At 41.7% G+C, this 20,700-nt stretch overlaps 4 protein-coding genes across 4 annotated transcripts; 1 reads left to right on the forward strand and 3 right to left on the reverse strand.

Moving 5' to 3' along the window:
• Positions 1–516: 516 nt before the first annotated feature.
• atp5f1e (ATP synthase F1 subunit epsilon) lies at positions 517–2,401 on the reverse strand. Its single transcript, XM_070968769.1, has 3 exons — positions 2,316–2,401; positions 1,805–1,929; positions 517–703 (listed from the first exon to the last, which is right to left on the reverse strand). Coding segments are annotated over exons 1-3 (159 nt in total). The 5' UTR covers positions 2,348–2,401; the 3' UTR covers positions 517–701.
• An 898-nt stretch (positions 2,402–3,299) lies between these two features.
• Positions 3,300–8,790, forward strand: LOC139335256 (PRELI domain containing protein 3B-like). Its single transcript, XM_070968770.1, has 6 exons — positions 3,300–3,408; positions 4,932–5,100; positions 5,338–5,427; positions 5,958–6,028; positions 6,489–6,591; positions 6,689–8,790. Exons 1-6 carry the CDS (start codon positions 3,377–3,379, stop codon positions 6,803–6,805), a joined length of 582 nt encoding a protein of 193 aa, XP_070824871.1. The 5' UTR covers positions 3,300–3,376; the 3' UTR covers positions 6,806–8,790.
• Positions 8,791–9,588: 798 nt separating this feature from the next.
• Positions 9,589–15,529, reverse strand: bpifcl (BPI fold containing family C, like). The gene is made up of 16 exons (XM_070968650.1): positions 15,480–15,529; positions 15,275–15,387; positions 15,002–15,116; positions 14,602–14,733; positions 13,415–13,570; positions 13,266–13,329; positions 13,084–13,144; positions 12,820–12,911; positions 12,389–12,565; positions 12,161–12,220; positions 11,224–11,391; positions 10,753–10,820; positions 10,633–10,675; positions 10,489–10,549; positions 9,845–9,921; positions 9,589–9,733 (listed from the first exon to the last, which is right to left on the reverse strand). Exons 2-16 carry the CDS (start codon positions 15,372–15,374, stop codon positions 9,674–9,676), a joined length of 1,434 nt encoding a protein of 477 aa, XP_070824751.1. The 5' UTR covers positions 15,375–15,387; positions 15,480–15,529; the 3' UTR covers positions 9,589–9,673.
• A 954-nt stretch (positions 15,530–16,483) lies between these two features.
• LOC139335647 (vesicular inhibitory amino acid transporter-like) lies at positions 16,484–20,128 on the reverse strand. Its single transcript, XM_070969357.1, has 2 exons — positions 19,365–20,128; positions 16,484–18,531 (listed from the first exon to the last, which is right to left on the reverse strand). Exons 1-2 carry the CDS (start codon positions 19,743–19,745, stop codon positions 17,344–17,346), a joined length of 1,569 nt encoding a protein of 522 aa, XP_070825458.1. The 5' UTR covers positions 19,746–20,128; the 3' UTR covers positions 16,484–17,343.
• Between the last annotated feature and the right edge of the window lie 572 nt (positions 20,129–20,700).

The following is a 20,700-nucleotide window of genomic DNA, read 5'->3' on the forward strand; positions in this document are numbered from 1 at the left end:
TTCATGAGATTCGCCTGCCATCTCTCTTGGTGTTTACTGACATTTTGGAAAAGCAAAATTATTTCTTTCAAAGGACTACGCACAGGCAAAGAATACAGAGTATTAATGGCAAGTTATAATAATTTAGAGGGAACTCAACCCCAACAGCAGTTAGTCTGAATTGCAGTTAAATAAAGACAGTTTCTGCCTGTTGTAGTTTGATTTTTGGCTCAGTGGGCATTGCATGCATTTCTAATTGATTGGGATTCAGATTTTTACTTGTGTTTAGTACACATGACATCCTACTCCCTGGCTTAGATTCTTATGGGAAAAAATGAAACTTCAGATATACTCATGGATCAACACACACATACCTCTGTAAATACTATGTTTCTGTATACGGCTATGTAGACTACTGCACTGATTTATTTATACGAAAATAAAAATTGTTGTCACAGACAAAAATGTTTCAGTGTCTCGTTGTGCAGTGCTGTAAATACAATATTCACCAATAAAACAAGGAAAACAAAAAGTATGTCCGATATCCATCTTTAATACAATTTTAATTACAAATGAAAGGGAAAAAAACAGCAATATCATTCAGGTCCCCAGTCTCCCAGAAGGTCATCTTGGTGTCATCCATCTTCTTCTTTTCTCCACAGTGTGCAGGACAAGACAGGACCCCACAACATGGGAAAAACAATTTACATCACCGTCTCACATCCTGGAGGAAAAGCAGAGCAGGAAGACAGAAACATTACTGAAAATATCATCATGAAAATCATTTTGCATCCAAAACAGAGAAGATCATTCCTATCTGGGGCTGCAGGTTTACAGTTAGGACACTAAACATTTCAGGTCCTAAAATGAGGTTGGATCATTTCAAGAAAATGTCTAAATTCTATGAAAAACGGTTTGTGAGCAGTAATGTGCAAACACAGCACAAGGCAGAAAGAGCACTGGGGGAAGTACGAAGAATCAAAGCTGCAAAGCTGTTGTAACTTTCACTGTTGTAAATATCATACATGGAGTCAGCTGAGCATTATGCAGCAGTTTAGAAGGTGCATCAAGGTGCTTACTGTAGAATAATGTTACTCAAAAGCACACTGACTGAACGACCTTGTCAAGGCAGACACAGACAGGTAGCTGTGAACCAAAGACTGCAGTGAGTGTGCGAGGTTTCATTCAAACCAAAAGCAATCTGCTCCAATGGGCTAATTACTTTGATTGAGACTTTACATACAAAACATGTTATGCAAGCCACCAGAAAACTCAGGTAGAAAATATGATGCACCATTATAGATTTAACTTCTCAACAGTATATGAATTAGTTCAGAGAGTCATAAATAAGCTCCACATAGACAAGGTAAAAGATTGAAATCATGCTTGAATACTAGTGCAGAAGAAACAACAATCCAATACAACAGTATGGCACTCTGAAAGGGTTCATTTGGCATAATTCACTTTCAATATTTTACTGTATATAAATTTAGGCTACAATTCTTCAGTGCATTTGCTTGTTTCATTATAAGAATAATAATTTTAGGATGCAAGGTTGAGTCGAAATTGAACATTTTTAACGCTGCATTATCACTGCTGCTCGGTAATATGGTCTGAATACTTCCTCCACCACTGTCTGTGGCTGAAAGAAAAACCTGAACACTGTCACCAATCAATGTCACAGCCGCCTCTCCTTGAAACAGACTGTCAGGGGCGACCGTGCATGCGTGTACATGTAGGTTCTCGTCAGTGCTGGTTAATTATGGAATTCGATGATGAGCTTATTAGGTACATACTGGTTATCTGTGATAATAGATTAACTCACATGCTGCTGTTTTGGGTTTGAGGACTTTGACGCTGGCCTCTGCGGCTTTCAGTGCTTCGGTTTTGAACTGCGGCTTCAACGCAGCACGCACCGCGCTCGCGCAGATAGCAGAGAAGCGGATGTAGCTGCAAAGAGGACACACTTGTTAGCCGCATGCTAAAGGGCATGAAATACCGACAATGATCAGTGTCGGAGAGGAAAAACACAGATGCCTGCTTCTTTGATAACAAATTATGTACCCGAATGCATTAACATAGACTGACACCTTGGATGCTTATTAGCTTAACGTTAACGTCCAAAGTTAAACGCAGGGGTAGAAAAGCTAATTCAAGCTAGTATGGTAACATTAGCGAGGTAACAGTTAGCTCACTGAAGGCCTTAATAAACGAAAAAAACACCAGGGAGTCTGTGAAAGTATGCAATGATGATAACAAATCCTTACTACAACAAAACAGTCAACACTCTCCACAAGCTGACTCTACAGATATACATTTATATATACATATTTTACCTTAGGCCTGCTTGTCTCCAGTATGCAACCATCTTGCCTGTGTTGTGGCTTCAAGGACAGGTCGGATATGTGCGTGATGACGTCATTTGAGGTTCGACAGTCTTTCTTCCACCCAATAAGAACAGGGCTTTATCGTGATTGGCAGCTTTGGTAGTTCCTTGTCCCGCCCCTCGGCCGCCTCTTTCTTTTACACACACACACACACACACACACACACACACACACACACACACACACACACACACACACACACACACACACTTTTACTGATGATAATTTGTATTTATCTGGCTGGTTTGTCAGTATATTCTCACTTAATTGTCATGTAGGTTATGCACAGGTTTTTACTGATGTATTAAGGGATCCACCAACAGTTTTTTCAGGGTCTGCATTATAGTAGAGCGATGAATATGAAATATCAAATTATTTACATGTTATATTATGAGCACATTTTTGCTCCATTGGAAGGATATGTTGCAGACTTACTCATATCAGTGGCAAGCTGTGGCGGGTATATAACTATATATTATGTTTATTAAGACATGGTGATAAAAATTGCAATAGACAACATTTTGTTACAGTAATATATGAGTATCATTATAATGTAGAAGTGTTGTATACATCTCAAAGTTAAGCGACCAAAATGTGATCACGCAAACACAACAGTAACAAACAAGTAGAGACAATATCTGTCAAAGAAATGTAATGTAAAAACTCCATTATGGGCCTCTGAAATGAATTGGAGTAGAAATATGAAGTATGGATGTGCTTAAATAATAATAAGTACGCTTTCCTTTGGATGGTCAAAACAGTATTTGACAGTACCACATTTTACTACCAATGAGAAGTGGTATGTAGGCTACTGCTCAGGAGGACATTGCGCAGGAGCGTAGTATATCATTGTGGAAGTCAAAGTGCAGCACCTGTTTCTGCCACCAGGTGGAGTGTCGTTGCTCAGGCACCGTTAAAGGCAGTCTCCTTCGATCCCTCCTTCCTTCCTCACGTCGGTCACGCTGTCATTAGTCGCCGGCTCCCGAGCCCTGACAGAAAAGCCTCACAAAATGAAGATCTGGGCGTCAGAGCACATTTTCAAGTGAGTAGTTTCCTGTCTGAGATGATGTCTTATACACTTATGTTGGTTAAGTAACTGGTTCCCTTTTGCATAATAAGTTTCTGTGGGTTTCCCACGCAGCCTGGGGCACAGTTGCTAGCCGCCTTAGCCGCTAAGGTTGCACATAAGTTAAGTAACTTGACACAAAGAGCCTTTGGCTAAATTACCGAAACAGTATGTCGTATATGTTAGTTGCCCCTTGTAGTGAATGTGACCTCCATTCGCCATTATGTGTAAAGTTTTTTTTCAACAAAAATCTACATTTGTCGGCCTTGTGTAGTAGAAGTAAACCGCTTTAGCTAGCTGAGTTAGTAACTTCTCGCTTTTTGCTGTTAGCCGTTAAGCTAAATTTGGCTATTGGTTGCTGTATTGTATATCAGTGTACGTCATTTTAAAATGTAAAGCCTATCGCAACATTTCAGTCACAAGTTAACAGAAAGTGAAGGCATGTGTGTGCTTGTCCTGTGTTTGGTCTTAATCACGGAGTCAAATCCGCCTCTGAATTTGACATTATGTACCGCAATCATGGGCATTACGTAACTGTCCGTCTGGCTGTCAGACGAGAGACTCGACGATGAAAACACAGCGATCCGTGTGTGTTCAGTGTATTTGTGCCCATCGGACAGTAACGAGTGCGTGACAATGGCAGGAATATGTTTGTCCATTTCCAGTAGTTTCTGGATAAATCCATGATGTGTTGGTCCGCGCTGGGTGGAGGGGGCGTTCCTCCTCCTGCCGGTGTTTGGCTGCTCCGTCCCAGTATTTTCATTATTCCTCCATTTTGATTCTGCTCCGATGTCAAATATTGTCACAATCAAATTTGGAAAGGAACGTTTCTAGAAAATTATTTTCTGTCACAGTAAGTCAGGGCAAGCAAGATGATTTTCTCTTTTCTTCTTGTGAATTACTTGATTTAATCAAATGAAATCAAACGAATGAAGTCTGTCAAACATGGACGATGATTGTGGACATTGTGCTTATTTTAATGCACATCCAGATGCACAAAGTCTTTGAAACATTTCTTGTTAAAATAGAAAGTTATGTCCCTCCTATTATTGTTGTTACTGCCCTTCATGTGTATAATGAGTGAAACACGCTCATGATTAGTTTGCAGTGGTCTTTGCATGAGGATAATTGTTAGAAGAAAGACATTTTGTGCAGTTTTGTGTCAAGTTTGGGAATGATGTTCAACTTGTTTGTTTGTCCGCTTTCACCCAGCGTATCAAGTTTACTTACCTCAATATGAAAACGGGCTGAATGACATACTTAGTCTGATTTCCATTGTTAGACTTCCATCACGTTGTCACATATAATTTGCAATTGCATTTCACTTTATTGGTGGGTTCAGAAGACTAAATACAACAGTGAATGAAGGAAACATCACTGCACCTGTTTAGAGTAAATGTTCCAGAGTACATTCACTAACTTACATCTTCAGTCCTTTGCAGAATATTAAATGGCCTTCAGGAAGATGGTGTTTCTAATGTTAATGTTGTTTTTAACAGCCATCCATGGGAGACGGTGACCAAGGCAGCGATGCAGAAGTACCCCAACCCCATGAACCCCAGTGTGTTTGGTGTGGATGTCCTGGACAGAAATGTGGACACAGAGGGACGGTTACACAGCACCAGACTGCTCAGCACAGAGTGGGGGCTCCCGGCCATGGCCAAGTCTGTAAGTTAGATGATGAGCGCAGCGATGCGAAGATGCTTTCATTTTCATTGTTCAAGATGAGCTGGGTCTTGCCTGGAAAGTTGATGTGGAGCAGGAGGCAGTGACAAAAAGCTGCGTCTACACCAGAGACGTTTCCAGCTGTTTCTGTGCACGTCTGGCTCATCGCTAAAGAGCCTTATGTACAGAGTTTTTGTTGTTGTTCTTGAACCAAGCCTGTGTTGTGTCCTTTTCCTGCAGATCATCGGGGTAACAAGAACGTGCACTTATGTTCAGGAACATTCAGTGGTGGACCCTAAAGAGAAGACCTTTGAGCTGAAATCTACCAATGTAAGTAGTTCTGATGTGGATCATCGTTAATATGTACACGTTCGCTAACTGTTGTTGCTTGAGAGTGATATGAATTCATATTTTATCTCAGTACAGTAGTGTGAGTGCCAGTATTTACTACTATGTAGATTCTTCTTCATGTGAGTGATTACAAAAAGGCACTATGACCTCAGTCAGCCTCAGCACCTGATTTTCATTAGGTAGTCACAGCCCTTCACTTACCAGCCTTTTGGGACAGTGTATTAGCTTTGTAAATCTTATTTAGATAACCATGTACTGACACTACGCATTTGTTTGGCAGTTTGACATGTGCCATTTATTTTCTAAACATAAATATGACTTGCCCCTGAAAACTTCCTGTGAGTCATTATCATCAGAAATGAAGGGTCTTTTATAGAGGATCAGTGTGTGGACTTCATGGCTCTGCCCCAACTGCTCCCACTGCAGCTGTTGTTAAAATATCTGAATGAATGTTCGCAGACAATGTAAATATTGCGTGTGAAAAATATTATTGTATTCTGTCCGTCCAGATCTCCTTCACTAACTTGGTATCCGTGGACGAGAAGCTGACGTACAAACCACACCCGCAGGATCCTGAAAAGTAAGTGACTCGCTGTGCCCGCAGTCATTTTTTCATGCTGTTATTTCAAGATAATTTCATTGTTTTGTTACCTTGAGAAAACAAGCAGTTATCTGAAGATAGATCTTGAGAAAACAAAAGGTTGTTTCTTCATATTACTATATTACTTCATATTACTATTACTACTGGTGTTTATCAGAGTTGAGGAGTGCCACGGCAGCATTTGACATCTTGACAACTTAAGCAGCTGATTTAAGATGAAAAAGCCAATCAAGGAACACCCATTATTGATCAGCCTATCAGACATTAACTTGCTAAAATAATTTTCCGTCATAACTTACATCATCAATCTTGAGCAGCTTTCAGCAGCGAATCTTTCATGCAGATGTGGAGGTGATCCATTTTCACATGCCGCTAAATTAGCGACAGCTTAAATTTGTTGATATAAAAATGTCCTTTTTATTTGCGTGATTGTGTTCAGGACGGTGCTCACACAGGAGGCTCTGATCAGTGTGAAAGGCGTCAGTCTGAGCAGCTACCTCGAGGGTCTCATGGCAAAGACCATCTCTGTGAATGCCAGCAAGGTGACGCCGCCCTTATTAACTCCACCGACTCGTCTCATAACAACACACCTGTCACTGCACATTATGTTTGCTAACACTCTTCCTCTGTCTGTCTCAGGGCCGGGAGGCAATGGAGTGGGTCATCAGACGATTAAACACAGAAATCGAGGAGTTGGCGGCGACCGCCCGTGGAACTATACGTGTTCCCATGGCAGCAGCTGTTGCAGACAAATGATCCCAGCCTTCCCCAGCTTCTTTCTCCACCATCATGAGCCGATGGACCTCTCAGACATGTCCTCTCACCTTACCTGCCAGCACAGCCTAATACCTACAGCCCCATCCTTTGGCCCTACGTATGTTTGTTTGTGTGTGAATGTCACAAGAACTCTGTTGGTCCCTCCTTAGCAGGCTGCGCCAACGAGTATGAAGCTCGCCGCTGCGGCCAGTGACAGGGAGAGTTGAGCTGATGACAGTTAAAAAAACATACAGGGTTGAATTGGACTGCACTTGAAGCTCATAGGACTTAGCCTTGTGATGTTAAAGCTCTTTTCTAAAAAATTCACACTGTGCCTCCAAATCATCTCATCAGTTTCCTCTTTTGTGTCTTTCTCCCCGTCATCTTCTTTTCATCTCTCTTTAACGTTCTCCTTTTAGTCCCGGTAAACAAGTTGAGTTTTGGTAACAGCTGAAATATAGTCATTTTTCACAAACTTTGCTACGACAGAACTGACTAAAATGTCTCAAAACCAAAAGCACACCAACGCAAAGAGGCTGTAACAACACAAGTAAGTAAGAGAAACGTTGAAGCTCCTGGCATTAATCTCCACTGTCCTGACACTCAAAGTCTTGCCCCATCAGATGGGAGTTTGCCAGTTTTCTGAGTGGGTGTGAATAATCCAGAATACATGTAGGTGCAGGATAGAGACCAGCCAAGCCTTGTTGTTTGTCCACAGTCTCAAAGCATTTGAACAAAGTGTGTTTTTGTGTGCTCTGTCTTTGGTCGGGCTGCTGAAGACGTCAGCATGGTGGACTGGTCGTCTTCTGGTCATTCTGGTGTTGTTCTTGGTACAATGTCTTGATTTCTTGAAGCCTCTCTCTCGTCTTTGTTGGTTTTTTTCTGTCACACTGATGATGTGCTGTATAGGTAAATGTTACAGTTTAAGAATGTGCATACTTGAATGTCTAACTTATTGTCAGTGTCTGTACTTGGTTCCACTTATAGTGGCAGGGTGGCCTTATAGTGCAGAGCTGCAAAATCAGTTTATAAGTACTGAGCAACATGTTTGCATTCACGTGTTTCATGTGCTGTGAGCACTCGTCAGTGTTGTAGGAGGAGCTCTGCAGGGTTACGTTCAGGATCGCTGAGTGTGCCAACATAATCACTGGACTGGTTTAATACCCCAAACTTAACTTATGATCATGAGCAAACCCACTCTGTACTTTCTGTCTATAGATGATATTATAGTATATTTGTATTAGTGAATATTGACAAAGGTTATTTAATTGGTTGGTTTTAAAAGCTGTTAGCTTGTGGTGTTTTTATACTAACCTTGTCCTTTCTTACCCCACAGCAGACTCAGGTGCTACATAGGTGACCATTGTTCAGTTTCCCTGTTAGCTTCCACAGACCACATTGAGATGAAGATGACAGAACAAGTCTGTAATTCTTATTTCTTTTTCTATTTTCTTCTCTATTTCTCTCTTTTTTAACAAATCAGGTGTACGAATTGAAGTTTACATTAAAGGGATTTGTGGCACAATTAAAGCTATTATAGTGTTACAACATCCGTTAATGGAGCTCAGCATCACAAGTCTTCCAAGATGCTCTGTAGTCTGCATCTTCCTCCTCTGTCCTGCTCTCATTATCTAGAGTATGTCGATCTTTTTCACACCTGCTCCCAGTTCAGCTAAGCTTCTTTTTAAAAGCTTATTCATAATTAACTAACTTCTCCAGCTCATTACGTCATCCAGCTCAGGATCATTCAGTTTGAAGTCCAGTCTGCTGCCTGACTGACCCATCAGCCAGTCAGTATCCACACAGTGTCATCAATGAAGTGATATTGTTTTCTTCCTAAGGGGAACATTTTGGGAACAGTGGGTGTAAATAGGCTTATATTTATATTTTGGTGGTGTTACATTCCAAGAATGTGAACATGTATCAGAATCTAACGAGTGCACACTGAAATGTTTCAAAATAAAGAGATGTCATTGTTTCATGAACATGGTGGTCAAGTGTTTTGTTGAATGTCTCGACTTCCACTTGAACTCCTGAGGCGTATTCTCCCAAAAATGGACCCTTGTATTCAACCTGTGTTATAATCAGCTGTGTTCACTAACCTGAACCTGTATTCAGTTCAATTGGTTATATTACATTATTTATGTATATGTCAAAAAAATGCTAAATGTTAAATAAATTTAAAAGTCTTTATGATGTTTACTGTCTTGGGACAGGCAAAATCTCCACCCCTGCCAGTACTTTGAACTTTCTTGATCTTTTTATGTCGACATTTTCTAACTTTGGCGCCCTCTGGTGGTAATACAAACTGACACAGTGGCACACTGCAGAATTTTTCTACAGGTAAAAACCTTGATGAGAAGAATTTGAAAGACAAACTAATTACCTAAAATCACACACATAGTGAATTTAAAATGAATTTGACATATTATTTTCTCTATTAGTGGAAATATTTATGCAAAATGTAAAAACAAAACAACCTCTTTACTTAGCTTCTATTTTTACATTAATGAAACAAAAAAAAGGCATACATTTATACATGATCAGAAAAATGATCAGACATTTGGCTGTCCACCTCCACTTTCTACATTTATAATGTTGAACTGCAGGATTAATCACTGTTGATTTGAAATGAAGGCTCTTGATGTGTAATCTATGAGTACAGAAATATCAATTATGTACTGCGTAGCAAGACTTGTTCATTATTTGCAGGCCAGAATCTAGGGTTAGAGGTAGTTTTACCTTTGAGCACACGTATGTTTATCATGTGGTGTCCAGTTTGTTTACTGGTTTAAAGCTTAAGAATGTGAACTGGGATGAAAAGCGTCCATGTTTGATGCAGCAGAGCTAAACAGGCCAGAGAGTCAGTCAGTTGAAGCGTCCATCTGTTTGCAGCACCTGAGCATCTGAAGAGATGGCTATAAATCCCTGTTAGGAATAAAGACAATCATCAGCCCAGTGACAATTTCCTCTCTTATTTGAAAATCTTTCTAGAATCCGAATATGAACCCGACGTTAATGTGTATTACTCATACTGACCTCCTCCACTGCCATGACTGTGTTGACCAGCTCTGCTTGTTTCATTCTGGGTAAATCAACACCTTTGCCCAGTTTCTCTGAAACAGAAAGGTTCAGGTCAAGACAAGGATGATGTACAGTGCACATTTTACATTATCTTCATCGACACCAGGCATGCCCAAACTGTTTCCCATGGAGGCCTGAAAACAAACACCTATTGTCTTGTCTTGTTAAGATGCAAAATGTTACTTGGATGCCGAGTTCCCTTAATTGACTGACTTCCTGTGCAAACTGTCACTCTGCCCCTGAAACATGACAAATGCCTGGAATCTTTTTGTGCTGCTCTTGTTTACTGTTATAAGAAATGGGTTCATACTTAACATTACAAGCACGCAGTTACTGTTTTCTAAGAGTGGACTAATAAAACCAGCTACATTTTCTCCACTGCAATTTTTGTTCAAATGTCCTCGAGCAAAGCTGACAGAACAAAGCGAGGATTTCATATATTTTTGGAGCAATAGTGACGATTGCAGCATAAATTACTGCAGCTGCTCATGCTGTCAGGGTTGAGCTTCATGAGTTTTGATAGAGCTCTGGTTAATGAGTGAACTGGAAAACAGTCATGAAGTGACAACTGAACACGAACAAATGTAACTAAGACTCACCGTTCAGATTTGCCACAATTACTTGCGATCCCATCCTCACAAGGCTTTCAATAGCATCAGTCTGCAAACAGAAGTATGACTCCAGTCACCATCTGATTCTCTTCATTTTGTTTATATGTGATGCAGTATTTAAGTGTCATGTACCTTGAAGGTTCCCACTTCACTCGATGCCAGCGTCACTGTAAGGCTGTTTGAAAGGAGGCAGTGTCATTAAGTTTGTGGACTCAGGCTCAGGTGTGTGTTTTAAAACATGGCGACACTCACTTGTTCATTGCCATGGAGCCTTTCAGTTTCCCATCAGCAGTCCATGGTTTACCGCTGAATATTGAGTCCTGAAAGAGGTTTAAATTACAGCTGCAGCTAATTACTATGTCTATACGATTGTCAGTCTTTCTTGTTTTTAATCACGTAGTGTAAGAAATGTCAGAAATCTCAATCTGTTTCGCACTAGTTTAAATGTGTCTACTGTGGACCGAACTGTTATAATGAAATGACTCGTCAAGAATGCAGAAGACACAAACACCTGCATGCATTCATTCTGTCGAGTTTTGAGTTTTGCTCGAACTAAATGATTCTCTGAGTGATAATTTGCCCAAAATTTCCATCTGCAGCCTCAGGAGGCACAGATATAAAGCTATACTCTGCATTAATGTCCACTATAACTACTAAAAGACACAAACACTTGCATGTATTCATTTTGGGTTATATGATAGGCCACAAAACAAAAGTACTCACAACACTGAGTTTGAACAGTGGGGTCTGGGTACCATTTGGCTGGATGGCAAAAGCCTTAACAGCACCAAGTAAGTTCAGTTTAACAGAACCAGGCTGGAATGAAAACAGAGGAACCTCTCTGGCATAAACCTGCAGATTCATCAGCAGACCTGGAAACAGCTTGGGAAGCTGCAGAGAGGAAGAAAGTGAGCGGTAAGCACTGAAGTCAGGATGCTTTCATGAACAGTAAAGAGTGAGGAAGTGTGGCAGAACTGGAGAAGGGAGACATGTTGGCCTCTGTGGTGCATCTTCTTGTGCATCTGTGCTAGAATACACAAACGTTTTTGAAGCTCACTGCATGAATAACTCAAAAAATTACAACCTCATGTTTCCCCATCTGTGTTGGAATATAGTCAACCACTGGATTTGCTAATGTGACAAGCTAAACGATAATACACTCATTGTCTGTTACAAGTTTAAAAAAAACATTTTAAAGATCACTGGCTAACACCGTGAAATCATTCAAAACCAGCCATCACATGTTAAAAAATAGGTTAAAATGCTTATTTTATTTTATTTTATTTTATTTTATTTTATTTTTGTATTTTTTTAAATTGTTAATTCAATTAATCATATTTTGCTGATTAAATAGGACCATGGTCTTTCTATAGGTCCAAGGCCGATGGAAAATGTTTTTAATCCCCATGCCATAACATAATATTCTGATTATATGTGTTGATATCACTACCTTTTGAAGAGGCTTTTGTCCTGACCTGCTCCTGTCACCCTCCCTTTTTCAGGCTGTTTTTTGCTGTTGTTGTTGTTGTTTTGTTCTTAAAATCAAGCCTGTCGATATCACATCTGACACATTCATACAGTGAATTTTACAAACATATCTAACTATCTATCTCTATATATTCAGTGTTGTCAGATGTCATCCTGATACAGATAAACCTACCTGAGGAATGAAAGGCCCCATTGAGCTGGTATTGAGGTGCACATGAGAGCCTGGAGGTATCTGAGAAACAACATTTCTTCAGCACAGATGTTTTTAGGGCACAAAGTGATCAATGCTTCACCTAAAGGAATGCATACATGGATGGATTGTGCAAGACCTTAAAGCAAACTTTAATTGCCCTGCCGTCTTCCTCTCCATCCATCTATGGGGCTCTTCAGGTGCACTTACCATGCTATCATTGATGAGGGTCTGAAGCAGTCCAGCTGAGTAGTATCCATACGAGCCAGAGTTCAGGGTGAATTCAGACAGACCCACTGACAACATGTAGCCTGACTGCTTCTGCACGGTGAAAGGCTTGGCCTCAAAGGGGGGCTCTGCGTGAGTTTTGATACTGTAGAATTCTCCCTTTAAACACAGACAAATGATCAATTACAGCTACCAGTCACACTTTTGTTATTATTTCTTTTCACATGTTTTGACCATCATCAGAAATTATGGTCACCAGAGCAAGTTGGACATATACCAATAGATGTGTTTTTATATTGTTTCTATCATCACAGAAGTCAAAGAACTGCATGAGACGATGAGGCTAAAAGTCAGGGGGCTGACACAAGATGAAAACAGACTACATGAAAGTATTTCTTTGTGTGTTTGCTTACCTTAAGACCCAGATTCAGACTTGAAGCATCAATAACAGGTAAGCCAGTGAGAGGTAGCTCAAGTGTAATGTCTTGATCCACATCAAAGGAAACTGAAATAAAAAATCATTTGTGGATCAATCATTTCTTTATACATTTAAATTCTTGCATTTTATCTGGCTTTCGGCTTAAAGTAAACTCACTTTTGGCTTACATAACCAGTATCAACGTGTACATTTTGTTTTGTAATTAGGCTCTTTCTGTAGATGCGGCCTGCTGCAATACCTTTCATGGCCTGTAGGTGGGACTCCAAGTTTGCAATGATTTCCTTCACATTTGGGCAGATCTACGGCAATGACAATAAGAGAGATGTCCCGCTCACCACCCCAAATATTTATATTATCTGATGATCACAGAGGTTAGACCAAACCTCCACTGATATGTATGACAAAGATAGGAACACTCACTCTGGCCTCTATTTCACCTTTGATAGATCCCTTGTAATGCTCCACAAGAGGCTGGAAAATCCAACTATTGACAAATGAAAAACGCAGAGCTTAGATTTTGATATCTGTGTCGTTGCCTTTTATCTCTCTCTCCCTCTGTTCTACTGTACCTGGTTCCACCTTTGCATTGTATGTCCAAATTTCCAACTTGAGCATCGCAGCTGGCACTGGTGACAGACAGATGACCGTCAGCATCCTTCCCCAGCTGCACCACAGAGGTCACATCCACGCTGAATATAGCCAGGTCGAAAGATCCACTGCTATGTCTGAAAATGCACAGAACAAACAAAGTCAGTGGACATTGGTGTTGGTGGACACTGATCTGTGCAACACACACCTCCAGAGCCACAGTAACCCTCTGCATTGTGTGTATGTGAACCGTACCTAGACTCATTTAGACTGACTGCTGTGGCTTGTCCACATTCTAACTTTATATACACAGAAAATGCATCTTAATTATGAAAGTAATACATTCTTTCTTCTTTCTTTACAGTACATTTAAATGTTGATTTATTATTGCTGGCACACCAACTTCCCAACCATCCAATCATTAGTGACTACATATGAGCTGCATGTGAGAACAGCTCAGTGGAGTGCAGACTGCAAACCTCTGCGCTTACTCTCATATCCAACATTTACTGGGTTTATGGAAGTCTACTTTTTCTGTTTAGTGATACGAAAAGTGATGCACTAAGGGGAAGAGCAAGAAATCATTAAAATTGTTTCTTCCTCTTGGAGTGTGAATGTGCCGCGCTGAGCAGTTACTATGATGCATGTATATTGTAAACTCCTGATCACTCTCTATATTGCTAACATTACCTAAACAGTATAACTGACACCATTCGATTCAGCATAGTATGAAAAGTTCATTGACAGTAAAACAATGATTGTTTTGTGTTTTGTTGTAAATTAAAGACCAAATTAAGGGTCAATGTGGTGTTAAAGTGAGAATGATGTTCCACACACGAGTACAGGAGTTAGAACAACACAGCACTGGAGACACGATACCTTTAAAGTGACACTTCCTTTTCTAGATGACCTCAGAGGAACTTAGAACACATGCTCTTTTGAACTAGAACCTAATTATCACTTCCTCATTAAGTCTTTATATACATTTCTCTTTCAACATCATGAACTGAAGCCTGTATCAGGGTTTGCAGTGTCATTGTAATAAACATGTTAGTTACACGACTTACACATTTAAATTCAAGCTAAATGTAATCACGCTTTCTGAACGCTTTCATATCAATACCACTGTCAGTCCTGACTGAACAGTCAGGAATTAGGGAAGACTCACATAAAGCCAAAGAGTGTCGTCCACCCGCCAGTTAGTGCGACGCTGAGGCCTGACATGGACGTCTTGAATCCTGTGGCGTTTTGATAGAACTCAACAGACGGCTCAGGAAAGTCGCATTTTGTTATGGTGATGCTAGTGCACGTGAAGAGAGCAAAGACAGGTGTAAACAGGGACACAGATCTGAGTAAGGCAAATAGCACTAATGAAATAAATCAAGCACACACATGGTGTGATACTGGTTCTCACACTAGACAGCAACAGGATTATTCACCCTGAAGTTCAAATTCATGAAATTCAATCATGCTTTTTCCTCTTGATGAACAAACTCTGTACAAGAGGTAAACTTCACCAAATTTGCAATGGAAACGACACCTCTGTATTCAAGAACGTCAAATCCTACCCTGTCAGTGTGTACTGTAATTTGCCGAAGAAGCTGATGGGGATTTCACCGCTGATGTCAGGGAATATGAAAGACTCCAACTTATCCTGAATCCATCCCGCACCTACATGCTTTCCTGGGACGAACAGCACATGCATACAGTTTTAAATGAAACATGTCTCATGTACTGATCATACGGTGGGATTTTCTTTATGAAAAGAATCATGAAGTAATTATTTTGTGGTCAAATAAACTTGACAACTGCATGAATAACACCATCTCACATTGCCTTACCGTACTGAAGTCCTTTGTTGGTCAGAATGACTTGAACAGCAGGATTTTCCCCACAGGTAAAAGAAAGGAGCATGAGCACTACTATCACAGATGGAAGCATTGTCCTGGGTCCCCTGTGGTGCAAGCAACAGCTTTACTGAAACATCAGCTCTAAAATCAAACATTTACTCACAACAAACCTGTTTAATGATATTGTGTAGAGTACCTGATATACTGAGAGTGAAATGTGTCAGCCAGGCTGAAGGTCGGCTCTGATCTGCTGCACTGTTGTACTGAACAAACCTCTTCCTGGTTCCTCTGCCAACTTTTTCTTCCTGTATTACTGAGAAGTGAAACTTATGTGCATCTGAAAATATCTGCTGCATGGTGTGTGTGTGTGTGTGTGTGTGTGTGTGTGTGTGTGTGTATGTCTGTGTGTGTGTCTGTGACCAAGAGATTTTTTTTTTATTCTGTTCTGTGTAATTGGCACAGCTTAAATGTGTAAAGAAAAATCTGCTATATTCTGAACGAGATCAATAGGAGACAAAGTGTCGAAAGAAATATTCAGTCATGTTTGAACATAAGTGCGGTTCATCTTATCAGACACTTCTTGAGAAACATCCCCATTCCTAGAATAACAGGCATGTCATGGTCCACCGACATGCACAGGGAAGTTAAATGATGCTCTGTTCTGTTGACTTTTACATTCTGTAACATTTTAGGTAAACAACGATGAGCTCTGATATTTCTAAAAGACAGTGGCGTGAGATCTAAACTCGAAGAATCTACTGTAATCCACATGCTGTTTTTTTTTTTATGTCTGGATTCACAGGTGTGGTGGCTTGGAGGTGCCCAGCTGACTATAATTTTATCATTGATGTCAACAGTGCTGGGTTTTCACACAGTCTGCTTCAAGCTGTTTTTAAGACCTCTTCCTCCTGTTAACAATTATTTAAATTGCAAAATGTAGCTGCATGTCATTTGACACACAACGCTGAGTCTCCTGAGGCAAATTTGTGATTTTTGACTATAAACAAAAAAAACTTGACTTGAGCATTGCAGCTGCAACCTGCAGTCTTGTGTTTGAATGCTCGCATTGTTGCTTTGAGAAAAGGGAAACTTAATTAACCTTTTTAAGAGGAGAGAAATGAAAGAAATGAAAGAGAAAGTCAGCGAGGCCTCTCAGTCATCCCTGGCTACATTTAAAAGAAACATTAGGATCACCAGCCATAAAATATTAGATTTATTTATCTCTTAATTCAACAGATACTCTTTGTCTCACACACCATGATTAGTTCCATTAAATCACATTTAACAAGTTCAATAGGAAGAGAATATTATCAGACAGACATTTTTTTTCATATAACACATTTAGGACCCACTTGCTTGCACTTTGAATTCACTTCATCCAGAATGACACTTGAAACACCAAGAAAACAAACGAGCCAACGAGGACTACTATAGGCATAAGATGGAAAATAAAACACGAAACGCAAAAACAAACTGGAGAAAATAATTTTGTTTAAACAGCTACACATAAGTTAGTCATGGTTTATTAAAATCCAAAGAGCACCATCTGATCTGATGAGTGCCTTGGTCTTATTTTTTTCTCTCAAGTGGGATTAATGGTATATCTAGCAGCTCAAAAACCAATAATAACATATCCACTCCATTGTTTTTCACATATTTCATTCCCCAGATATAAACACATACACACTCACAGTTAGACCCATGGTGGACATTTTCACTGGATCTTTGACAACTTTGCATGAAGACTGATACCTGGACCGGCTTGTTAATGCCCGCAGATTTCATCACCCCCTTCCATGCGGAGGTTGAGCTCCTCTGTCCGGTTCATGAAACATGTTTTCTGGAATGAGTTAACTACTTTACACTATGATCGTAGAGTTTATTATTGCACATTATCACGAAGGCAAAATAAAAAGATTTACATTTCACACAAATAATCCTCCTCATGAACTTCTATGTCAAGTGGTCAAAATGTTTTTGATAAGGTCTGCGTCATGACAGCCTGCCGGAGTGTGGCATTTTAGGACATCGCCATTCAGTAAAGGTCATCTCTGAAGCTCTCAGTCCTGGATATTATACTTGAACGCCTCTATGAGCCCTTCAATCGAATGAATGAAGCCAGATATGGCGCATATGCCTCCAATAACAAAAATGGCAACGTCAAAGAAGACATGGTGCCACATGAGATTCCTCCACTGGAGCTTCAGGTGGAAGAGGCTTGGCAAAAGGAAGCACAGGCCGGCGCCGGTGAGGCTTCCAGTTAAACCCATAAGGAGGGCGAAATGGGGGACAAAGACGGCCATGAGTAATGTGAAGACTACCAGGGCAATTCGAAGGCCCAGACCCCACGATTTCAACTGCCCACCAGGGCCATAGCAGTCAGGGAAGAAGGCTCTCCCGCCATCCTGGAACAAGGACTTCTCCAGAACCTCAACTGCGGCAAAAAATGGCAGCGGGTAAGATAACAGTGCCTTGGCGACGAGGAAGATGTTCACCACTGCCCGGATGGTTGAAGGCAGGTTATCTGTGATGACCTCTTTTGTGGCGTCTGCCCAAGTCAAGTAGGCCACCAGGGCAAAGAGGCCTTTGAGGACGCAGGCTGCGATGTGACTCCACTCCATCATGCAGTGGAACTCACTGGGCTTCTGCATGTTTCCCTCCAGGGAAGGGAGGAAGATCTGGGAGGTGTAGCTGAACACGATGATGCCAATTGAAATGGGGAATTTCTTCACATCAATATAAAACTTGACCTTCTCCCAGGCCCACTCGCGCGCCCTGGAGAGGCAGTAGGCAACCACAAGGACATTGATGATGAAGTGCGCCACAGTGCAGAGCAAGCTGAACTTGGACACGGCCTTGAGGTTCTTCAGGAACGCGCAAGGCAGGAGCGCGACCGTGGCCACCACAGACCAAGCCTTCTGTGAGACGGGAAACCCCGGGAAACTGTTGTACATCAGGTTGCCACTGACCACAACGTACAAAATGCACGTCATGACCAGCTCGATAATCTGAGCCACGTTCACCACGTGCCCGCCCAGCGCCGGGAAGCGGGGTGCGCAGCAGGCATTGGCGATGTCCACGTAGGAGTCCCTCACGCGCACTTTGATGCCGTCCTCGTTCTCTTCGTACAGACACGCAATGAGGATTTTGCCGGTGTAGCAGCACACCACAGCCGCGAAGATAATGAGGAAGAGACCGAGGTAGCCGCCGTGGAGGATGGCGTACGGCAGGCCGAGGACGAACATGCCCTGCGGACAGAGAAGCGCAGTTGAGTGGTAATGGAGGAGGCCCACATCGCAGTGACAGGCCGAGCCAGCCCAGGCATGCAAGACTGGCTCACACAGCTCACATCTTACATAAGGACAGTACTAAAAAATATACAGATCTTGCGCATTAAAATAACGATGCAGCCCAGAAATGAGGCTGATCACAGCTGATTCATTTTCAACGTGTGCATCGTCAAAATAATCAGCAGTCATTTTCTCACTCTCCTCGCCCTTGAAATACGGGCCTTTCGTTTGCATTGGTGATAGGCTGAATCGAAATGAGGCATTAAAAAGACGATTTAAAAACGAATTTTTTAATTGATGTGATCACAACTTCAATTTGATGGAGACGCTGATAAGCACGTGGGTGCCATTCAGCCTCAGGGCTATCTAAATCAGACAGGCCCTGCCTGCAGCTCCGCTGATAAAAAGATTTGAATAAATAAATTCTAAGACCCACGAGCTGCAATGAAGTCACTCACAAGCCATGGATTAAAAGTTAAATTGAAGGTTGCGTTTAATCACTATCACATTTAGGCCTGGCACGTTTGGATGCATTTAAAAACCCAATATGATTTTATTAGACAATACTCAACGTTTTATTCTTGCTTTATGTTAATTTTGGGCTGTGTGAAATGATGCGCGTGCCAAGATTAATTTCTTTCTCCTGGCAAAAATAAAGAAATAAAAATAAAAATCTTAAATTGTGAAAATCTTCAAGGTGACTTTTTGTCCAGTGGCAGGCCTGATCCAAGCGGCGCACGATGAGTTATCCTAGCATTCAGCCATGCAACACGACAGTGATCCCAGCGTACCTGAATGGCGTTGGTGACGTTCCAGCCAGCTTCCCATGTCGTGATTTTTGGTTTATCCTCATCCAACGATTCTCCCGCCTTAAGGGACGAGGGCCTCCGGCCGGTGCCGTCCCTCTGGTAGTGGCTGTCTCCCTCCAACTCCCCCTCTCCTTCCATGTGCCCCCCTTCCTCGTCTCCCTGAAGGACATCCATTTGCATCCCTTGCCTGTAGTCATAATCCAAGTCGTCGCACTCGGCGAAACCCAAACCCTCTTCGTCCGTGGCGGCCTGGAAGCCCAGCCGGGCGAACACCCCGCTGACCTTGGCCTGAGATTTGTTGGACACCGTGTGGGCCGCGTTGGTCAGCTTGTTGGTCAGCTTGTGTCGTATCAGGTGAGCCATCCTTATCTGAATAAAATACGCTCTTCAACTGGAAATGATTTTACCGAGCAAAAAGCAGAAAGGCAGGTGCATGCAGGGTGATTTCTTTGTTTTTTCAAGTGCTACTGTAAAGGCATGCCTGTTGCCTCTTCGATGTCGTCGTGAAGAAAGCTGACCAACCCTCGAATCGTTAAAAATCCTCAGCCGCTTTTTTTAACTTGCTCATCCATATTACTCCCTCCGAAAACACTCTGTGGCATCCGCCTCAATGAAGAAACGCCCCGAAACAGAGACAACCCCCAAAATGATCCTCATCTGTCGTTAAAAAAGACAATTTAGCATTTTCTTCCAAGCAGTTTCGTCAGATGGGGGTCCTGTTTGGTGACAGCATGAGCGCTGGAATCTCTGACTGCATCACCCAAAGAGAGAGAGAGGGGGGGGGGGGGGGGGGACAGAGAGAGGGAGAGGGACAGAGGGAGGGAGGAGAGAGGGGGGAGAGCGAGAGAGAGAGAAAGAGAGAGAGGGAGAGAGGGGGACAGAGAGCGGCACGGGGGGCAGAGAGAGAGAGAGAGAGAGAGAGAGAGAGAGAGAGAGAGAGAGAGAGAGAGAGAGAAAAAAAAGAGAGAGAGAGAGAGAGAGAGAGAGAGAGAGAGAGAGAGAGAGAGAGAGAGAGAGAGAGAGGACTCTCCTTCCCCGGCAGAGCAATCACGGGGATAGACGCGCAGGTCATCTGAAGGCGGTCGTATTAAGGAATTATCGCATGAATGAAGAGATCAAACATTTCACCTGCTTTCGTGCCGCTTTCTGTCAACAGGTCGACAGGTGCTGCCATCAACAAACAGCAGGCGCCATGTACAGAAAACATCATCATCAAAATCTACTGAATTGAAAAATCTGTATTTTTTATTTTTTTTTACATTGATCTCCAGTCGTAGTTGCGGCATCTATTTGGCAAATTCCCTAATTAACACAATAG

Source organism: Chaetodon trifascialis, chromosome 8 (genome assembly GCF_039877785.1).
Source record: "Chaetodon trifascialis isolate fChaTrf1 chromosome 8, fChaTrf1.hap1, whole genome shotgun sequence".
Classification (NCBI taxonomy): domain Eukaryota; kingdom Metazoa; phylum Chordata; class Actinopteri; order Chaetodontiformes; family Chaetodontidae; genus Chaetodon; species Chaetodon trifascialis.

Bases quoted from the DNA above. Each gene is read 5' to 3' on its own strand.
- atp5f1e (XM_070968769.1), bottom strand. From the start codon at position 2,347: ATGGTTGCATACTGGAGACAAGCAGGCCTAAG. The intron at 1,930-2,315 runs GTAAAATATGTA...TCCTCTTTGCAG, and splicing joins TGGAGACAAGCAGGCCTAAG to CTACATCCGCTTCTCTGCTA.
- LOC139335256 (XM_070968770.1), top strand. From the start codon at position 3,377: ATGAAGATCTGGGCGTCAGAGCACATTTTCAA. The intron at 3,409-4,931 runs GTGAGTAGTTTC...TGTTTTTAACAG, and splicing joins GCGTCAGAGCACATTTTCAA to CCATCCATGGGAGACGGTGA. The intron at 5,428-5,957 runs GTAAGTAGTTCT...CTGTCCGTCCAG, and splicing joins TTGAGCTGAAATCTACCAAT to ATCTCCTTCACTAACTTGGT.
- bpifcl (XM_070968650.1), bottom strand. From the start codon at position 15,374: ATGCTTCCATCTGTGATAGTAGTGCTCATGCTCCTTTCTTTTACCTGT. The intron at 10,550-10,632 runs GTACATGACACT...TTCTGTTTGCAG, and splicing joins GTGAAGTGGGAACCTTCAAG to ACTGATGCTATTGAAAGCCT. The intron at 9,734-9,844 runs GTCAGTATGAGT...TATTCCTAACAG, and splicing joins CAGTCATGGCAGTGGAGGAG to GGATTTATAGCCATCTCTTC.
- LOC139335647 (XM_070969357.1), bottom strand. From the start codon at position 19,745: ATGGCTCACCTGATACGACACAAGCTGACCAACAAGCTGACCAACGCG. The intron at 18,532-19,364 runs GTACGCTGGGAT...CTCTGTCCGCAG, and splicing joins ACGTCACCAACGCCATTCAG to GGCATGTTCGTCCTCGGCCT.